General features: G+C 36.2%; 1 protein-coding gene across 1 annotated transcript in view; it reads right to left on the reverse strand.

Annotated features, from left to right (window-relative positions):
* Positions 1-14,873: 14,873 nt before the first annotated feature.
* The window catches only part of HCRTR2 (hypocretin receptor 2), a gene marked incomplete at both ends in the record, with an annotated part of 114,690 nt that continues 107,728 nt past the window's right edge, over positions 14,874-21,835 (reverse strand). The window contains 3 exons of the mRNA XM_079713537.1: positions 14,874-14,916; positions 17,224-17,449; positions 20,539-20,660. Coding sequence (XP_079569663.1) covers positions 14,874-14,916; positions 17,224-17,449; positions 20,539-20,660 — 391 coding nt within the window. The remainder of the gene's footprint in view (positions 14,917-17,223; positions 17,450-20,538; positions 20,661-21,835) is intronic.

A 21,835-nucleotide genomic window follows, 5' to 3' on the forward strand; every position in this document is an offset into this window, starting at 1 on the left:
TGAGGATAAAAGAGGACAGCTCACTGCGTGAAAGTCCACCTAAGTTTGCTTCCTGCATGAACACAGTCAGAAGAAGCATGGTAAGAAGGGGAGGACAATTTCACAAATGCATTTAAAGCGCCACTGTTACCGGAACAGCACCACTTCTGTTAAAGTTGATGGTGGCTCAGATCCATTGTAAATAGAATTAAACATGAATGTGACCTTTTTTTCCCCTCCAAATCTTCATCTAGATATTAAATCTAATGTGTATTTTCCAGCCCTATTGCTACTGCCTTGGTTTAGATCCAATCATTATTCTTCAAGATGAGTAGTTCCATAAAAACCTATCTGAGAAATAAACTTACAATGTCTGGCTCTCAAATTCTTCAGCTACAGGGTTATTCTTATACTATTCAGAATCCAAATCTAATCATAACACTCCCTGGGCTAGAATTCCTAAATTGTTCTCCATTACATAACACAAGTTTCCAGTTTCCTTGAATATTATAAAAACTTTTATTATCCACCCCTTCCCAGCTATTTACCACCATTTCCTGCCATGGGCTCCTCTTTCCCTTTAAATTATGTGCAGTTCCCCGAAGGTTTCATGCTGTTCCACCACATCTACTTCACTGTGGATTTGTCCGTTTTGCCCAGAACACCTTCCTCAGCTGTGCCTTCAAATGCCAGCAAAGCCTTTTCCTTCCAAAGCCTCCTTTCTCTAGAGAGAGCCAATATTTCATCCCAATATCTAGAAGCTGAAAAGTGATTTTTTTTTTTTTGACCATGCTTCCTGGCTTGTGTGATCTTAGTTCCTGGACGAGGGATTGAACCCGGACCACAGCAGTGAAAGTACTGAGTCCTAACCATTGAACCACCAGAGAATTCCCTGAAAAGTGATGTTTAAACTTTGTTTACATTCTTTCTCCCAGAAGGGTTAACTTCAGGGAGCAGGGGTTGAATTCTTTTCATTTGTATATCCCTTCTTAGAACAGTATTTAGGTAAGTAGTAACTGAATCTTTTTTCCTTCCTGAACAAAGTGTCATATTGCTACTAACACTTTTCAGAATTGAGCAAAATAAAGTACAATGTTGAATAGGGGTTCTTCATCTACTGGTTTAGTCGATGAAGGTTTATTGAGTGCCTACATCTTATGAGGGACTGCTCAGCCCAGGGGCTGTCACACAAATCTTACGATATTGCCCAGCTCCTGCCTTCAGATATCTTATGTGATAATAGGGAAGAAAATGCCTAAATCAAAGACCCAAACCTACCATTTATTTTATCTATCTATCTATCTATCTATCTATCTATACACACACACACACACACACACACACACACACACACACACAATGGAATAAGAGAACACAGTTCCACCGGGAATAAAATAAGGATAGATTTTAATTTAACTGGAGAAAAAAAAAAGACTGCATATCCAACAGAAAACTCTCTAAAGGTATTGCTTCCTGTCATAGGATTTGATATGAAAAGGAGAGTAGTGAGTTTTGTAAGTTCTTCTAATTATCTCCAGTTAGTTTCTAAAAGGCCATTCGGAAGTATATTTATAGGTAAGCCCAAATTAACACTATCTGGTGGTGGCAGAATAAGTTTTGCTTTGGCTTATATCTTTTTCATTATCAAATATTGTTAGCTGAAAATTTGTAACTAGGAAAGTACCCATAAATCTTGATAAGAACCTGGAATGCAGCTTTGTTAACCAGAAAAGAACAGAGCCGTATACTTCAGCTCTCATGAAACTGGGATTGTGTTGACATTTCTGCAAATAAGAAGCCCAAAAAAGACAATGGTTTGAATGAATGCTGCCCATTCCAGGCCGACAGGCTCACAGATAACAAATAATCTCAAGACATAATGGAGTCAATGTTAAAACAGACATGAGCAGTTGACCCCTGAGGGTCCCAGGTAATACTTCAGTGGTCAAATGCCAGTCAAGACCAGCTGAATCAGAAAAACTGAGTGTCACCCAACTAAAATGGTGTATCAGGGTGGTGTCAGGGAGCTGCATTTTTAACAAGAATCTCAGGGGATTCTGAAGCAAAAAGCCTAGCCACAATAATTTTAGCTTTGTAACAAAAGATAATCAAATGCTGCAGCCATTTAAAAACACGCTAGTAAATCATTCACAGAAAGCCCAGCTTCTTTAAGCATCACTACCTTGATATACGCTCCAAGACCACCTGGTTGAAAAATAAACACCAACATGATTGGATAAGGTGTCTTGCTGTATGAATGACCATGCTTCACACCAGCTAAAATCTTAGGGCAGGAGCACTGAATTGTGCAACTATTGGTTGGTGGACTTGTTTGGGCATAGCTATACAAAATAATGATATTTATTTAAAATTCTGTATTTAAAGCCTCTTTAGATGGTAGTTGGAAAGCGGATTCAGTGATCTATTCTGGATACTCCTACTGGCAACATGATTTTGGCACATGAATGTACAATATTGGCTTTTACTCTGTGCTCTGTAACAGGGAAACGGAGTCTATATTCTATTAGATGTAAATGTTGTATTAAACTAAATTTTTCAAATACTTAAAGGAGGAGGAAGAACTCACTAACATGCTATTGCATTGGAAAATCGTGTGAGGGGACCATCTACCATATCCTGACTCAAGAAAATATTCATCTTCAGAGCCAGTAAAGCATCAGTAGCAGCCTTATCTGTAGTTTTGATAGAAAGGGAGATGATTTTGTTTTTTGAACAAACTGCATTCAGGGCTGATTTAACATGCATGTAAGTTGCTGATGAGTAACAAGTGTGAAAAAATCTCCTACAAGAATACTAAAATGCTATTAAGTTGTTTTTTTTTAACATCTTTATTGGGCTATAATTTCTTTACAATGGTGTGTTAGTTTCTGCTTTATAACAAAGTGAATCAGTTATACATACACATAGGTTCCCATATCTCTTCGCTCTTGCATATTCCTCCCTTCCACCCTCCCTATCCCACCCCTCTAGGTGGTCACAAAGCACCAAGTTGATCTCCCTGTGCTATGCGGCTGCTTCCCACTAGCTATCTATTTTATGTTTGGTAGTGTATAGAAGTCCATGCCACTCTCTCACTTTGTCACAGCTTACCCTTCCCCCTCCCCATATCTTCAAGTCCATTCTCTAGTAGGTCTGTGTCTTTATTCCCGTCTTACCCCTAGGTTGTTCATGACATGTTTTTTTTTTCTTAGATTCCATATATATGTGTTAGCATACGGTATTTGTCTTTCTCTTTCTGACATACTTCACTCTGTATGACAAACTCTAGGTCCATCATCCTCACTACAAATAACTCCATTTCCATTTTGTTTTATGGCTGAGTAACATTCCATTGTATATATGTGCCACATCTTCTATATCCATATATCTGATGATGGACACTTAAGTTGCTTCCATCTACTGGCTATTGTAAATAGAGCTGCAATGAACATTTTGGTACATGACTCTTTGAATTATGGTTTTCTCAGGGTATATGCCCAGTAGTGGGATTGCTGGATCATATGGTAGTTCTATTTGTAGTTTTTTAAGGAACCTCCATACTGTTCTCCATAGTGGCTGTACAAATTCACATTCCCACCAGCAGTGCAAGAGTGTTCCCTTTTCTCCACTCCCTCTCCAGCATTTATTGTTTCTAGATTTTTGATGAAGGCCATTCGGACCAGTGTGAGATGATATCTCATTGTAGTTTTGATTTGCATTTCTCAAATGATTAGTGATACTGAGCATTCTTTCATGTGTTTGTTGGCAATCTGTACATCTTCTTTGGAGAAATGTCTATTTAGGTCTTCTGCCCATTTTTGGATTGGGTTGTTTATTTTTTTCTTATTGAGCTGCATGAGCTGCTTGTAAATTTTGGATATTAATCCTTTGTCAGTTGCTTCATTTGCAAATATTTTCTCCCATTCTGAGGGTTGCCTTTTGGTCTTCTTTATGTTTTCCTTTGCTGTGCAAAAGCTTTTAAGATTCATTAGGTGCTATTTGTTTATTTTTGTTTTTATTTCCATTTCTCTAGGAGGTGGGTCAAAAGGGATCTTGCTGTGATTTATGTCATAGATTGTTCTGCCTATGTTTTCCTCTAAGAGTTCGATAGTTTCTGGCCTCACATTTAGGTCTTTAATCCATTTTGAGCTTATTTTTGTGAATGGTGTTAGGAACTCTTCTAATTTCATACTTTTACATGTACCTGTCCAGTTTTCCCAGCACCACTTATTGAAGAGACTGTCCTTTCTCCACTGTACATTCCTGCCTCCTTTATCAAAGATAAGGTGACCATGTGTGTGTGGGTTTATCTCTGGGCTTTCTATCCTGTTCCATAGATCTATATTTCTGTTTTTGTGCCAGTACAATACTGTCTTGATTTACTGTAGCTTTGTAGTATAGTCTGAAGTCAGGGAGCCTGATTCCTTCAGCTCCATTTTTCATTCTCAAGATTGCTTTGGCTATTCGGGGTCTTTTGTGTTTCCATACAAATTGTGAAATTTTTTGTTCTACTTCTGTGAAAAATGCCAGTCTTAGTTTGATAGGGATTGCATTGAATCTGTAGATTGCTTTGGGTAGTAGAGTCATTTTCACAATATTGATTCTTCCAATCAAAGAACATGGTATATCTCTCCATCTCTTTGTATCATCTTTAATTTCTTTCATCAGTGTCTTATAATTTTCTGCATACCGGACTTTTGTCTCCTTAGGTAGGTTTATTCCTAGATATTTTATTCTTTTTGTTTCAATGGTAAATGGGAGTGTTTTCTTAATTTCACTTTCAGGTTTTTCATCATTAGTGTATAGGAATGACAGAGATGTCTGTGCATTAATTTTGTATCCTGCTAATTTACCAAATTCATTGATTAGCTCTAGTAATTTTCTGGTAGCATCGTTAGGATTCTCTATGTATAGTATCATGTCATCTGCAAACAGTGACAGCTTTACTTCTTCTTTTCTGATTTGGATTCCTTTTATTTCATTTTCTTCTCTGATTGCTGTGGCTAAAACTTCCAAAACTATGTTGAATAAGAGTGGTGAGAGTGGGCAACCTTGTCTTGTTCCTGATCTTAGTGGAAATGGTTTCAGTTTTTCACCATGGAGGACGATGCTGGCTGTGGGTTTGTCATATATGGCCTTTATTATGTTGAGGAAAGTTCCCTCTATGCCTACTTTCTGCAGGGTTTTTATCATAAATGGGTGTTGAATTTTGTCGTGAGCTTTCTCTGCATCTATTGAGGTGATCATATGGTTGTTTTCCTTCAATTTGTTAATATGGTGTATCACATTGCTTGATTTGCATATATTGAAGAATCCTTGCATTCCTGGAATAAACCCCACTTGATCATGGTGTATGATCCTTTTAATGTGTTGTTGGATTCTGTTTGCTAGTATTTTGTTGAGGATTTTTGCATCTATGTTCATCAGTGATATTGGACTGTAGTTTTCTTTTTTTTTTGTGACATCTTTCTCTGGTTTTGGTATCAGTGTGATGGTGGCTTCACAGAATGAGTTTGGGAGTGTTCCTCCCTCTGCTATATTTTGGAAGAGTTTGAGAAGGATAGGTGTTAGCTCTTCTCTAAATGTTTGATAGAACTCGACTGTGAAGCCATTTGGTCCTGGGCTTTTATTTGTTGGAAAATTTTTAATCACAGTTTCAATTTCAGTGCTTGTGATTGGTCTGTTCATGTTTTCTATTTCTTCCTGATTCAGTCTTGGCAGGTTATGCATTTCTAAGAATTTGTCCATTTCTTGCAGGTTGTCCATTTTACTGGTATAGAGTTTCTCATAGTAATCTCTCATGATCTTTTGTATTTTTGCAGTGTCAGTCATTACTTCTCCTTTTTCATTTCTAATTCTATTGATTTGAGTCCTCCCACTTTTTTTCTTGGTGAGTCTGGCTAGTGGTTTATCATCTTTGTTTATCTTCTGAAAGAACCAGCTTTTACTTTTATTGATCTTTGCTATTATTTCCATCATTTCTTTTTCATTTATTTCTGATCTGATCTTTATGATTTCTTTCCTTCTCCTAACTTTGGGGTTCTTTTGTTCTTCTTTCTCTAACTGCTTTAGGTGTAAGGTTAGGTTGTTTATTCGAGATGTTTCCTGTTTCTTAAGGTATGATTTTATTGCTATAATCTTCCCTCTTACAACTGCTTTTGCTGCATCCCATTGGTTTTGTGTCATTGCATCTCCATTGTCATTTGTTTCTAGATATTTTTTTATTTCCTCTTTGATTTCTTCAGTTACCACTTCATTATTAAGTAGTGTATTGTTTAGCCTCCATGTGTTTGTATTTTTTACAGATCTTTTCCTATAATTGATATCTAGTCTCACATAGTTGTGGTTGGAAAAGATACTTGATAAAATTTCAATTTTCTTAAATTTACCAAGGCTTGATTTGTGACCCAAGATATGACCTATCCTGGAGAATGTTCCATGAGCACTTGAGAATAATGTGTATTCTGTTGTTTTTGGATGGAATGTCTTATAAATATCAATTAAGTCCATCTTGTTTAAAGTATCATTTAAAGCTTGTGTTTCCTTATTTATTTTCATTTTGGATGATCTGTCCATTGGTGAAAGTGGTGTGTTTATGTCCCCTACTCTGAATGTGTTACTGCCGCTTTCCCCTTTTATGGCTCTTGGTATTTGCCTTATATATTGAGGTGCTCCTATGTTGGGTGCGTCAATATTTACAATTGTTATATCTTCTTCTAGGATTGATCCCTTGATCATTATGTAGTGTCCTTCTTTGTCTCTTCTAATAGTCTTTATTTTAAAGTCTATTTTGTCTGATATGAGAATTGCTACTCCAGCTTTCTTTTGGTTTGCATTTGCATGGAATGTCATTTTTCATCCCCTCACTTTCAGTCTGTATGTGTCCCTAGGTCTGAAGTGGGTCTCTTGTAGACAGCATATATATGGATCTTATTTTTGTATCCATTTAACCAGTCTGTGTTTTTGGGTGGGAGCATTTAATTCATTTACATTTAAGGTAATTATCGATATGTATTTTCTTATTCCCATTTTCTTAATTGTTTTGGTTTTGTTATTGTAGGTCTTTTCCTTCTCTTGTGTTTCTTACCTAGAGAAGTTCCTTTAGCATTTGTTATAAAGCTGGTTTGGTGGTGCTGAAATCTCAGCTTTTCCTTGTCTGTAAAGGTTTTAATTTCTCCATCAAATCTGAATGAGATCCTTGCTGGGTAGAGTAATCTTTGCTGTAGTTTTTTCTCCTTCATCACTTTAAATATGTCCTGCCACTCCCTTGTGGCTTGCAGAGTTTCTGCTGAAAGATCAGCTGTTAACCTTATGAGGATTACCTTGTGTGTTGTTTGTTGTTTTTCCCTTGCTACTTTTAATATGTTTAGAATGTTATTAAGTTTTGAACCACAGATTTCTGCTAATAGAATGAGTAAACAGTTTTGTCTTTCTCAATCTTCTGAATTCCACCTTCTCACTCCATTCCAGTAATGTGTAAAATAAGTCATTATAAGAGCACCATTTAGGGTCAAGAAGGTAAGGAAAAGATGTCCCCTTTCAACAAGAGGAGAATAACAACCAGGGAGTAATAGTTGAAACGAAATAATCAGATTCTATCAGTAGAACAAAACAAAATGAAACAGGGTTTACAGATACTTCCTTATAATAGTACAAGCTAAAGACCTAGACTATATTTTCACATGAGGAAAGTAAGATTTGAGAATTGGCAGATGCAAGGGAAGATGCATAATTTGTAAAGAAAAAAGTACAGTTTTTGAATAAAAACATTTTAATTAATTAAGTGAGTTCTTAAAAGCCAAAACATTGGACAGAGCACATGGAGAATACTTCCCTTAGAGTAGGAAACAATGCAACATGATTAGCTTTATAATCAGATGAAGGGTACACTGTTGCCTTGTCACGCCACAGTGTATGGTAAGGTAAGTTCCACTATGACAACAGCTCAGCGCGAAGAACGAAGGCAGGTTTTAGAAAGTAAAAGCATCCCAGCCACAGATGCATTTGAAAAGGATAATCTACTATTTTTAAAAGATGAATAAATTAGGAAATTATTCATAGCTAGCTCAGGAGAAAATGCGATGACCCAAACACATGGTGATAAGGGAAGATTGGACAAGGAGAAGGAAGAGTGGAGATGATTTGCAAGATCAAATGAAGCAAATTTATACAGTCTTAATAGGCATTTCTAAATAATGAAATTATTTTCAGAACAGCTTCTGACGCAGGAGGAAAAACAGTCAGGGTTCATGATAGCAGAGACAGGGTAAAGAAGGTGATGTAATTAATGCCATGGCCCACTTTCCACCTGGAGATGTAAACCTTTGGAGTGCAATCCCCAGTGAGAGAGGAGTGGCTGCCTAGCAACCAAACTCAATAGGCTTTTATGCCTTGTTTGACTCATTTATTCTCAAAGCTGTAGGACCACAGACTCTCTTTTATAAAAACAGTCATGATCTTCAGCAGGGCAAAATGTAAGAATATTTTTTTAAGTAAATAATGTCTCCTAAAGAGAACACTCCTACAATGTTGGTGGGAGGGTAAATTCGTGCAGTCACTATGGAAAACAGTATGGAGGTTCCTCAGAAAACTAAAAATAGAGTTGCCATACAATCCAGCAATCCCTCTGCTGGACATATATCTGGACAAAACTATGATTCAAAAAGATACATGCACCCTATGTTCATAGCAACACTGTTTACAATAGCCAAGACATGGAAACAACTTAAATGTCCATCAACAGATGAATGGATAAAGAAGATGTGGTATATCTATATAATGGAATATTAGCCATAAAAAAAGAATGAAATAATGCCATTTACAACAACATGGATAGGCCTAGAGATTATCATACTAAGTGAAGTAAGGTCAGAAAGAGAAAGACAAAGACCATAAGATATCACTTATATGTGCAATCTAAAATATGGCACAAATGAATTTACTCATGAAACAGAAACAGACTCACAGACATAGAGAACAGACTCACAGTTGTAAAGGGGAAGGAGGGAAGGTGGGATGGACTGGGAGTTTGGTGTTAGTAGATGCAAACTACAGATATAGAATGGATAAACAACAAGATCCTAGTGTATACCACAGAGAACTATATTCAATATCCTGGGATAAACCATAATGGAAAAAAAAATGAAAAAGAATGTATATATGTGTATAAGTGAGTCACTTTGCTGTATGGCAGAAATTAACACAACTATAAGTCAACTATACTTCAAAAAAATAATAATTTGGATTTACTACCAAAAAAAAAGTCTCCTAATGAGTGCAGTACCACCTGGTGGTCTTATTTTTCTTTGGGTGGGGAAGAAGGTAAGTCCAGGATGAGACAGATGAACTGGGATAAAATATAAGGGTAAAGAGTCCAGTCATCCCTTTGGGGTTGAGGAGGGAGACTGTCGTTTGAGATGGAAAGATGGATAAACAATTTTTGGCTCAAAATATGACGAGGGTTTTGCATTTCAGTGGAGGATCTATTGTATTAGGAGACAGTAAGTTACAAGGTGGAGCCTGTGATATGCACTATGCGGGACTGTGGGAGCGATTTGAAAAAGTGTGGAAACCAAGCCTTTCACATTAACGAGAACAGGAAATGTGAAGCTGGATTCCTGGATGCATCACCCACACAGATCCAAGTGTTAATGTGTATGAGTGAAGGGAAGAGAGATCAAGAGGCGGACAAGGCAGCAACAGAGGGAGGTCCACAGGGATGAAGCTCTCCAAAGGGCTAGATTTCACTTACAGATGGAAGGGGAGTCATATGGGCCTAGGATTGATACAAAAGACAGTTCTGTTGTCACCTCCCCCTTCAGTGGTGGTAGGAGAATGGGAATCAATGCTGTCAACCTTAATATGTGGTTTAGTTTTGGTAAAAAAAAAAAAAAAAAGGCATGAGTGGTGTAGACACTGAAAATATAGGGCATTGATTATTCACAGTGGAAAGGGAGTTTCTATGGAAAGAACTGGGACAACATGGAATACAAGAATGAGCTGGGGAAAGATTTTCCACGCAATTATTATTAATTCATTGATTCAAGAGATATTTATTTATCAGGGGACTTCTCTGTGGCAGGCACTGTTCCAGGAATAAGTGATATAGCCGTAAGAAACACAGAGAAGGTCTGTGGCTTCAAGGACTTTAGATTCTTATTGATTATTTTAAAGGCAATTTACACATAGTTTACAGACTTCTTTTCACTTGTCCCAAACTGGTATAACTATATGAGTGCTAGTAAAATAAATCAATGAACAAACAAATAATAAATGAAAGAAAGAAAGAAAGAAACAAACAAACAAAGGAACGAAGGAAGAAAGAAAGAATGAAAGAAAGAAGAAAGAAAGAAAGAAAGGAAGGAAGGAAGGAATGAAGGAAGGAAGGAAGGAATTACAAAGGAAGAAACAAAGAAAAAATAATAATCTTAGGTAAAAGGCTGTCTAGAATAACAGGGAAATGAAACCTGTATATTTGTAAGAGTGAGGAAAACTAGCCACCAAACTAAAAGGTATAATTTAAGAGAGGGGTAAGCTAGATGAAGAAGGGAAGTCTTTAAAAGGTTGGAATATGAAACTAATATACTTCGTGAAATACTCTCAGAATAAATAACTCAGTGAGATTAGCTCTCTGCCTGTCTATCTATCTATATATATACAGTTGACCCTTGAACAATGCTGGGGTTAGGGGTGCCCACCCTCTCTCAGTAGGAAATCTGCATATAACTTTATAGTCGGTCTTCTGTATCTAAAACTGTAGAATTTACTATTAAAAACTCCTAGCATAAATGGACCTGTATAGCTTGAATCTGTGTCTTTCAAGGTCAGTTATATATATATATATATATATATATATATATATATATATATATATATATATATATATATATATATATATTTATATATATATACACATATATATACTTATATGTATATATATAAAATATACATTCTTAAATTTATTATTGAACTTAAAATAGTCCTAAAAATTTTAAATATAATGACCAAGAAAAACATTGCCTAATTATGTAAATGCCATGTTTACTAGTCTAATACTACATTAAAAATCACAAGGTCATCATTTCCTCTAAGTCAAAGCAAGATGTACTGTATATATCACTCAGTTATACATATACATGCATAAATGCATGTATATGTGTTGATAATACTCTAAAATGACCATTTTTCCTATTCCTTAATGGATATTGTACATGATCTAGACACAGCTTTATAAACAAGTTCCACTCTGTCCACTTGAACTGTATAAGGGGAGCTTCCAAATCTGTGCCCCTGTGAAAGGGAACAGCACTTCTTTCTGGAGATGCTCTTGTTATCACATCTGCAATAAATTAATCTTCATGTTGCCATGGTCTGCTGAGGATTTCCCAATCTCACAAATATTTTGTTTGTACTATTCTCCCTTTGAGTTAACATATTAACTCAAACATTGGGAAATTAATTAGAAATTGATTACTTAATAAACAACCGTGTTTTTTGTTTGCTTTAAATTGAGTTTTATGTTTCTGCCATTGCACAGGGGCCAAACCAAGGAAAAGTAATGGAAGAGATGTTTTGTTTCCAAAGGTGGCAGCAGCAGCAGCCCCTGATCAGGTGTACATCCTTAGTGACCTGCTATGGCCTTGGCCTGAGAGTCTCAACGTTGGGATCCCTTCTAAATTGAGGCAGCGAGCTTAGCGGGGGCTTGAAAAGGGAGCTAACACATATCCAGAAGACCACAGATACACAGATATTGGCGACCAAAAATGGGGTTTTGGGAGATGTAAAATTGTAAATATTTGTATATATAGAAATGTAAAGGTTTTTTCTTTTTTCTTTTTTCTTGAGCTTTGCTTCATTTGTTCTCAAATGAGTCACTTGCCACTGATTCACTTCAGGAGATGACCCAAGACAAGAGTCAAACCTATTTACCTGTTGGCTAGGGCTGGGCTGGAGAAGGTCAGGGAGGTATGTAGGGCTGGCAAGCGGTGGGGGGAGGTTGGCCCTGTTTGTCTAGGGTGGGCCTGGGGGAAGGACAGCAGCTGGATAATGGGACAGCAACGTCAGAAGGGCAAGGCCCAAGAGGCGCTTCGAGAACTTTCCTCTGTTACTTCCTTCCCATTCCTGGCCACTGGCCCCGATGAAAGTGAAGCTGAGTGACCTCTCTTCATGACTCTGGGAGGAGGTTTGGCTAAGCACCTGGTTGTGAAATGGATAACTCAAAGCAAAAATCCTCACTGCTAAAACAGCTGGTCTTTCCTGGGATTTCACCCTGAAGGTTTCACTATATGTTTTGAAACCGCCCCACATTCAAATCTTATTTTCCCGGAAGGAGCCAAGCATTGACCTTCCCCAGTTTCTATGGCTCCATTTTGATCAAAGTTAGAAACAACAGTGCTGAATAAAAAAGGATTTTTAAATTAAAATCCTTAGCCCTTGATTCTGCAATTTATCAGAATCATTTAGGTGAATGGAAAGCAGAAAATATACATTTTAAAATTTATCAATGAACTTAAAATAGTCCTAAAAGTTTAGATAAAATGACCAAGAAAAAATTGCTTATTTATGTAAATGCCATACTTACTATTCTAATAACAAATTGAAAACCACAAGGTCATCATTTCCTCTAAGTCAAAACAAGACTAAGTAAATCTCTTAACTCAGATAAAACTCCTAAATTTAATGCTCTATGTAGGCAGTTTTACATAATTTTTATGAAATATTTATTAATTCTAACCATCTTTATTATAGTACCTGCTCTTAAAAACAACATTAAAAACCTTTTATATCATGATTTTCCCTGGTTATATAAACTTATTGGGAAAAATATTTTGGTCATTAAATACTGCACCAGAGGGCTTAATTCAATTCTTAACTGCAAAGACTTGACACTAGTTATGAGTGAATATCCAACTTATCTAATGAACAAGAGCAAGATTTTTCATACAATAGAGAGGGCAGTGTGAATGTGATTATAGAATTCTCGATATAGTTTTTACTTTAAAACTACGTAAGCAGCATCTTTCAGGGTAGTTGGTGTGCAATCGCGTTGGATTGGATAAGAAATTTCATCTTGAAGACACAGTAAATCAGACATAAAGAACTTTAAATGTATAAAATAACTGTTAAACAAGTGACATGATGTTACACATGTGGCATACAACAATTATAGAAATACATTTCATGAAAAACTTAAAAGGCGTTCTGACTCGAAAACTTACAAAGAAATTTTGAGATCATAGAAATACGTGGCAAGAGGGCAGGAGTAATTTTCTCCCTCTTTAATTGCAATAGTTCTCTAGAAAACAATCCCCTTTGAATTTGAGGAGATAACAGTGTTTTTCGTGCCTTTGCATTTCACTTTCTATGTGCATAAGATAAGAGAACAGACTTAAATTAACAATATTTTCTGCTTATATATATTGTCTCTAAAAAATATCTATAATTTTGCTTCATGCCATTTGAAAGCTAATTGCACACAACCTAATAGAATTTACTCTTTTTTCACTTGTAACTTGTAGGAAGTAGAAAAATCTTCTGTTGTAAAATTAATTGGAATTGAAAAGTTTTCTAAATTATAATGACTGCCCAGATTGTTTTTGAAATGCATTTGATTATTATTATTTATATCAAATGTAAAACATCTATTATTACACTAGCATTAAAATAGTAATAGCCCTCTTCACAATTTGTGTCCAAAAGTACCTATGAGTTTTGTCATTCTCATATTGTCATTCAGGTTTATGTATATTCAGATTACATTTTATAAGCATATTTTCCTTTATCTTCATTAAAACAATGTACACTGGGAGTGAAGCTCATTATCATTGTACCTGACAGTTTTGCAATTAACTTATCAGTGATTTGTGACAGTTATTTAATACCTAAGAAATGTTCCAAGCCTTGGAGAATTTAGAAGCCATTTTCCTCAGAAACTGAGAATCACCTTTTTGCCAAGAATGAATGAATTCAAATATCAACATTATCATAGGTTTGTAGAAATTCAGAAATAATGAAGTTCAAATGGATTCTATATTAGGTAAAATTATTATCACATTCTTATTGATAACAAAATTTCAGTAAAATTAATGACATTTTACATTCAATCTGTGAAATATAGCAAAACAAGAGAGATCTATATTCTATGTGTAGCATCAAACAGTCACAACACACTGCTTTCAGAAGAAGTCTTCTAATTTGTGTTATTAGCACGTAAGGAGGTAAGTAGTTGACCCTTTGTTCCATAAGACTGGCAGGTTTGGGGAACACCTGTTTCTTTCCCATTTGCCCTATGATGGTCAGTACTAAATCCAGACCTCTTAGGAGGATTCCTGTATCAACAAGTTGACAGCAGTGTGCCTGAGCTGCTATTTCATTCCCACAGTTTCTTGTAAGGACTGATGTGTGTTTGCTTTCTCCTTCCGGCCAATGCTCATTCTTGGCAACTGTCTGCTTCTACAAACTTAGGTTTTTGTAAGGGTAAATAAAACTGGAGATTTGAAGGTTTTAGTTAGAAACTCAAGGACTTCCCTGGTGGTCCAATGGTTAAGACTTTGCCTTCCAATGCAGGGGCTGTGGGTTTGACCCCAGGTCAGGGAGCTAAGATCCCACATGCCTTGGGGTCAAAAAACCAAAACATAAAACAGAAGCAATATTGTAATAAACTCAATAAAGCCTTTAAAAAAATGGTCCACATCAAAAAAATCTTAAAAAAAAAAAAATAAAGAAACTCAAATCATCCAAGTAGCCATAAAGCATGCCAGGGCTTTAAAACCTGCCTTCTTCCAAACTGCACTTGTAACACAGGGACACTATTTCATAAAGCATTACCTCTTTGAGTGAGATAATGCTGAGTGACTTTCAACATTGGTACTCAGCCTCTTCTTTCTGACCTCCAATCAGGTTGACAGTAGTGATGACGGTGGTCCCTGTTGTAGATACCTGGGCAGTAAAATGCTTTATTTCACATGGGCTAGTATATCAGTGCCAGGTGGTAGTCTCTGGAGCAGTGGTTCTCAAATTTTAAGGCCCTTCAGAATCACCTGTAGGGCTTGTGAACACACAAACTTTGGGTACCACCCTCAAAGCTTCTGATTTGGTAAATCTGGGATAAGGTGAAGATCTGCATGTCTAATAAGTTCTCAGGTGATGCTGAATCTGATGGCTCAGGAAGCACACTTTGAAAATCACTGATTTAGAGCAAAGGAATTCTGACTTCTGAGTCTGTTCTTCATAAAATCACACAACTACTGCCTCTCTGAGCCTCTCTCTCTGTCTCTCCAGCTCTGGCTCTCACTTTCTTGTTCTCTCTCTCCCTCAATCTCTCTTCTTAAATGACAAATAACTAGATATATTAGGATCTAAAACATTTAGCTCTTACTCTGATCTCAGAACTTCTGATTTGACAAATCTACTTAGCTATTAAGGCATATGATCAATATTATTTAACATTATCCTCAAACGAAAGTGCTAACATCCATAGCAATGTGAAAATCACAACTCGTCTTTCATGCAGCATAAATAAGAAAAAAAAAGTTCTCAGATGTACAAAGGTGAGAAAGCAGAGAGTTACAATACTTTGCTTTCATTGATATTGTTCTGATAATTAGCAATATAATTTCAATAAACCTCATATTTGAGGGTAGTTTTTGCTTTGAGTAGTAAAAAGCACAAGGTAATCCCCAGTTCTAAAGCACAAAAAACATTTGTGGATAATTTGGTTATATTCTTTCTGAAAGTGATGAGTTGGGAAAAAAAGAAGTAAGAAAAGAGCAAGATAATTTTTATGTTCTATGAAAATCTTTCTTAAATATTCTCCATACCTTTTGTTTCAATAACATAAGAATGCCTGCTACTATACTATAAGAAGAAGAGCAACTTTCCATGAACATCTCTTTTACTTTTAAAGTGACTATTTGAATCAGAATAATTTTGCAGAGAAGCAAATTGAAAATATTCAGTGCTTTGAACCCCAGATCTTACATTTTTATGGAACGTACTGCACTCCTGTTCATTTGTGTGTGAGTAAGAGCAAACCCCTCCCTTCTCCTAGTCACCTGGCTCTCAGTCACAGGCCCAGGTAGAATTCACTAACATCAATAGAGTCACTGTAATTCAATAGAACCAAAAAAGTGCAACCTCCCTGTCCATGTCATGGTGAGGACCACCATCATTGGTTGCTTCCTGCTCTGAGTCTGAAACATCTCCCAGAATGCCTTGCTGCTCTGCAGCCTCTACCAACAGGTCCCCCTCCGTGGACTGGAGCTCTCTTGAAGGCACATTCACACCCTAGCACCTAGCACAGTGGGTGCTTTCTGGGAGGTGTTTGATAAATGTTTACAAAATGTAAATAAATGCAAATATTTACCATCAAATCTCCATGACATTACCATGTCCAATATGGGACCCAGAGGTGATTTGGTATTCTACTACCCTTTTTCTTTGTAAATTGAATTCTTAATTTCATCTAGCAAAGCCAGTTACCTCATTTTTATTGGTTAGAAGAATACAATAATGGGATATCTTAGTCTTAAATGTTGAAATCTTTCCTTAGAGATGGAAATTGTGTGTTTATAGTTACTCCACAGTTTTTACATGAATACACAGTCTTATTGGCCATATGTTGAAATGATAAATGTTAGCAATGGTAAGGTTAGAAACCCAGGAAAACTGTAAATGAGTTATAAAATTAATGGAAAATAAAGTTGACTAGTATACATGTTTATATAGTTCTGAAAGATAGCTTTTGAGTTATCTAATATAATGTTATTTTGTATATAAATATACTCTCAAATGTCACACCATAATGACTCTCTTTAGTGATTTTTTAAAAACTATAAAGTCAACTAACATATCTCTTGTTAATCCAGAGTTAGTAATTGCTACTTCTTTTAGTAGCCAAAAGAAAACCAAAGGATAAGTTTGGGTAACTTTTAGCCACCAATTTGAAGGTAAGATTAAAATAACAATTAGAATTGGAAATGCTCATACATTTAATTGACACAAATTCTAATACATGAAGCTAAAAATGAGACAACTGGAAAATAAGTTCAGTGGAAGTTTCAACTTCTAACATATCTCAATCAAAAGTTGAGAAATGATTTTAAACTGACTTTATTTCCAAAGAGTAAGAGATCATTTTCTTTTTTAAAAAAAATGGGTCCACAAAGTAATAAATTTCTGTGTACAGAGATTTAAAAAAAGAAGAGTGGTACTCAGGCATCCCTGTCCTAGGCATCAATCTTCTACCAGTTTTGGAGTGGCCCCGCACCGTTGGCCGCTGGGAGTGTGCTAATGCTCGTGAGCACGACCTGCTCGGACAGTTTTGATATGTTATCAATGTTGCTGATCTGGGTGGTCAGGGACTTTCGGCTCTCAGTGCTCGTCCGTCCCCGGGCCAGCGGATCCTCCTGGCGGTGATGAGCTCCAAGGCAACAGCAAGAAAATGCAGCTTTAAATTCCTCTCGAAATTTTCCTGGCAAACCAGGGACAATGAAAGGAAAAATAATTCAACATGTTTTAACCAATCATGAATAAAATACAACTGAGTGGCTCCTATTTTAGAAAAGGAAATTAGTTGTTGGAAGCTTGGTACACCCTTTTTTAATAGTTAATTAATTATTTAACTGAAGTATAGTTTATTTACAATATCATGTTAATTTCAGGTGTACAGCACAGTGAATGCTATATATATATATATATATATATATATATATATATGCACACTCACACACATATATATACATATATGTATACATATGTATATGTATATTCTTTTTTATATTCTTTTCCCTTATAGGTTATTACAAAATACTGAGTATAGTCCCCTGTGATATACAGTAGGACTTTGATCTTTACCTATCTTATATATAGTAGCAGTAGTGTATAGATTAATCCCAAACTCCTAATTTATCTTCCCTCCGCCCCTTTCCCCATTGGTAACCATAATTTTTTTTTCTATGTCTGTGGGTCTATTTCTGTTTTGTATATAGGCTCATTTGTATAATTTTTTTTAGATTCCACATATAAGTGATATCATATGATATTTGTCTTTCTTTGTCTGACTCACTTTACTTAATATGATAATCTTTAGGTCCATCCATCTTGCTGCAAATATATACAATGGAATATTACTCAGCCATAAAAAAGAATGAAATAATGCCTGGTACACTCTTGAAACACTGACACATTTCCATAAAATAGTGAGGCTGCTTTTCATGCCCAATGTTTGGAGTTTGTTTCATGCCTTTAGAGGCAAACCTCCTATACTTGTGAATGTGGGTTATTGTTAACTAGATAACTATAGTAAAGCTGAGTATCAGCAGAAAGGTACTCAGAGATATTTAACGATTTAAAAAATGATGAAACCTAAGTTATACATGGTCAAAAGTACACAGAAATTATCCCTGCATTGTACTCTGAAAAAACTGTTCTATTGACACAATCAGTTCAACAAAATATCTAGAAATTTTCTAATGTTTCATAATCTGCATAAGGCAGAACAAACTGAAAGAAAAATAAACAACTTTAGAATTTTTTCTTTATCTTTAAATTATTGATGTGACATTGGAGAAGGATAAGGATGAGACACGGACCTTTTAAGCCTCTAAGGGTAAATGGCAGTGTTGGAAATCACCAGTTCTTTTCTCTAAGCTTTGATTACCTACCTGAGTTGTTGAGTGATTAAAATTGTTGCCCACTGATTATCAGTTGCCTTCTTGCCTCATCTTAACCCCCATCATGGCACTTTGACTTGGTTCTGTGGCTTCTACTTCATATAATTCTCCTTATAACCCTCTAATAGATTTTCCCTGGTTAGTGAGAGCTCAGGGCCTTAGTCATCTCTAAGCCCAAGGCAAGTGTTACCCCACTGCACTTTTTTTTTTTTTTTTTTTGCAGTACGTGGGCCTCTCACTGCTGTGTCCTCTCCCGTTGCGGAGTACAGGCTCCAGACGCACAGGCTTAGCGGCCATGGCTCACGGGCCCAGCCACTCCGTGGCATGTGGGATCTTCCCAGACCGGGCCACGAACCCATGTCCCCTATATCGGCAAGTGGACTCTCAACCACTGCGTCACCAGGGAAGCCCCACCCCACTGCTTTTTAAGCCACAGCTCCTCAGGCACTTCTCCCTTCAAATAACACTGGGGCGGTGGTCTCTGCTTATCCCAGTCTGAAAGTAGTCTTTATTTTGGAGACTGGGGTTGAATGTGTCAGAGGAAGGCATGGAAAGTGGCAACTGAATACAAACCACCCCTCACATATACACCACCTGATTCACCAAAAGGTGAAATAAAGCAGGTATATAGAGGGTACATGCCATGACTGAAAAACAAAAAGTTGTTTAAAACAAAAAGCCTAATTGATTGTCTTTTTTAATAGCCTATATAAACTGGAAGGCCAAAGATGAAGTTAGAAAATGCACACAATTTATTCAGCATGCAATAAAATGAATTGCTTATTCTTTCATATAAAATCATCATATATTTGGAGATGGAAATAAAAAAGGAATAGCCGGGCTTCCCTGGTGGCATAGTGGTTAAGAATCCACCTGCCAATGGCGGGGACATGTGTTCGAGCCCTGGACTGGGAAGATCACACATGCCGCAAAGCAACTAAGCCCGTGCACCACAACTACTGAGCCTGTGCTCTACAGCCCGCAAGCCATAACTACTGAAGCCCGCACACCTAGAGCCCGTGCTCTGCAACAAGAGAAGCCAACTTAATGAGAGGCCTGCGTACGGCAATGAAGAGTAGCCCCCGCTTGCCTCAACGAAAAAGAAAGCCTGCACGCAGCAACGAAGCCCCAACACAGCAAAAAATAAATAAATAAAAAAAATAATAAAAGAAATAGCTAACCCAGTTGGAAAGAAGGCAATGTAAAGATATAGCTAATTAAAACACAATTCTAAAACTTAATTAGACAAAATGTTGGTAGATAAAAAAATATTTAGTTAAATGATTTTTATAATTATATTGATTCCATAAACAGATGGGTGAAATCAATTGCAGAGGTGTGTATGTGTGGTTCGTTTAGCTTATGTGTTATTTAGGAGGAATATAATTTTTTTTTATGGTCAGTGAGAAATCTTGAGATAAACCCAAGAGCTGTTACCCACAAGAGAATTGTAAATACATAGAAATACCTAAAAGTGGAAAAGTTCCAATTCCATTTCAATTAGGCTACAAATGTTGGCAAAGGAAATGAAACAAGCAAGGCTGTTTTATTTTCAAATAAAATGATTTTACATCTTTATAAATCATAAGTTTAATGTATGACAAGCAAGATTCTCTTATTCAGTTCTCACAGTTCTCACCTTCCTCCTATTTCAAATTTTCTTCTAAATTTTATGGAAAAAATTACTTAGATAATTTTTTCTGATGCGTTAGGTAACACATGTTCCCTCTCATAAGGGAAAAAACTCAAGACCAGTCAGATCAGGGAAAAATATTCTCATTGTATTGCAACTACTATCTTCATACCGTTCAAAAGTGTTCAGACCTTCTGGTCATCAATCCCTCACCCTGTCCTGTGGTTTGTACAGAAGAAACAGTTGAAAACTCACCACTGAGAAAATTATAAATAATTGGGTTCGCAGCACTATTGGCATATACAAGCCAGTGTGAAAAGGTAAACCAGGCATATACAGTCTCTCTGTCTTCTGTGTGGGTAAACATCCCAAATACTCTGCAGGAAAAGAAACAGTAACATGAAATGCAGTGTGATTCTGGAAAGTACCTTTAAAATAATTAAATTCAAGGGTGAACACAACCCTTGGTGGCAGTTCCCTGACTCCAGTGCTGCCCTGCAGGACAGACCACTTGTAGGTTTAGGGCACACAGTGGGGCTAGAATAACTTCAGTACCTGAAGGGCACCTCCAAGGCACAATTAGTAAATCAAAAGCCAAATCAGGTCAGAGAAGGCCTCTCCTGTAAACAACAGCAATAAGAATACAAAGTTTGAATATATATCTATCTCCCTTTTTTTATTTTGTTTCTAAACACAATGGAGCAGCTTTTGTTACTATTTCATTTTGTGTGCATTTTATTTATTTATTTAACACTGGAGTATAGTTGATTAACAATATTGCGTTAGTTTCAGGTGTACAACAAAGTAATTCAGTTATACATATACTGAATACTATGTTTTTTTTCACGTTTTTTTCCCCATTTAGGTTATTACAGAATATTGAGCAATGTTCCCTGTGCTATACAGTAGGTCCTTGTTGCTTATCTACTTTAAGCATAGCAGTGTGTACAAAAGCACTCCTAAATTGCAGTCTGTAAGCACTACTTCCTACTTTCATTTGCGCATTGATCAATATTACATTTCTTCAACTCCAATCTTCCAGCCTTGCTGAAATTTGGCTTTTGGGTTTCTTTATGTGCAGAGAAGAACTAGTTTTCAATAGGCAAAATTCTGGTAATTTCTTAAAGTTCATGAGTTAAAAAATTTTTTTATTATTTTAAACTGAAAAATATGTTATTATTATCTCTTTAAAGGTCATTTTTAAGATTTGTTCTGTACTTCAAAATACCCATTTATCAAATTCTATTCACTAGACAACAGCAGGCAACTTGCAACTACCCAATAAATGTATAGGCTGAAGATTATAATGTATTTCCTGCCAGAGGGTCCATCACTGATTGTGGAATTTGTGCCCATGATAGAAATAGGTTGCAAGAATAAAGTGGTGTTGTATGGAGTACTACAGTTTTACAAAAATATAATATATAGTAAGACAACATGGATAAATAGAATTAATATGTTATGACCCTCTACCACAATGTATCTTTGAAATCCTAGACAAACCAGACCTGCTTTAAAGAAGTTGGTTTTGACTAGTCAGGCAGAACACTAA

This window comes from Hyperoodon ampullatus, assembly GCF_949752795.1.
Source record: "Hyperoodon ampullatus genome assembly, chromosome: 10".
In the NCBI taxonomy this organism is placed as follows: domain Eukaryota; kingdom Metazoa; phylum Chordata; class Mammalia; order Artiodactyla; family Ziphiidae; genus Hyperoodon; species Hyperoodon ampullatus.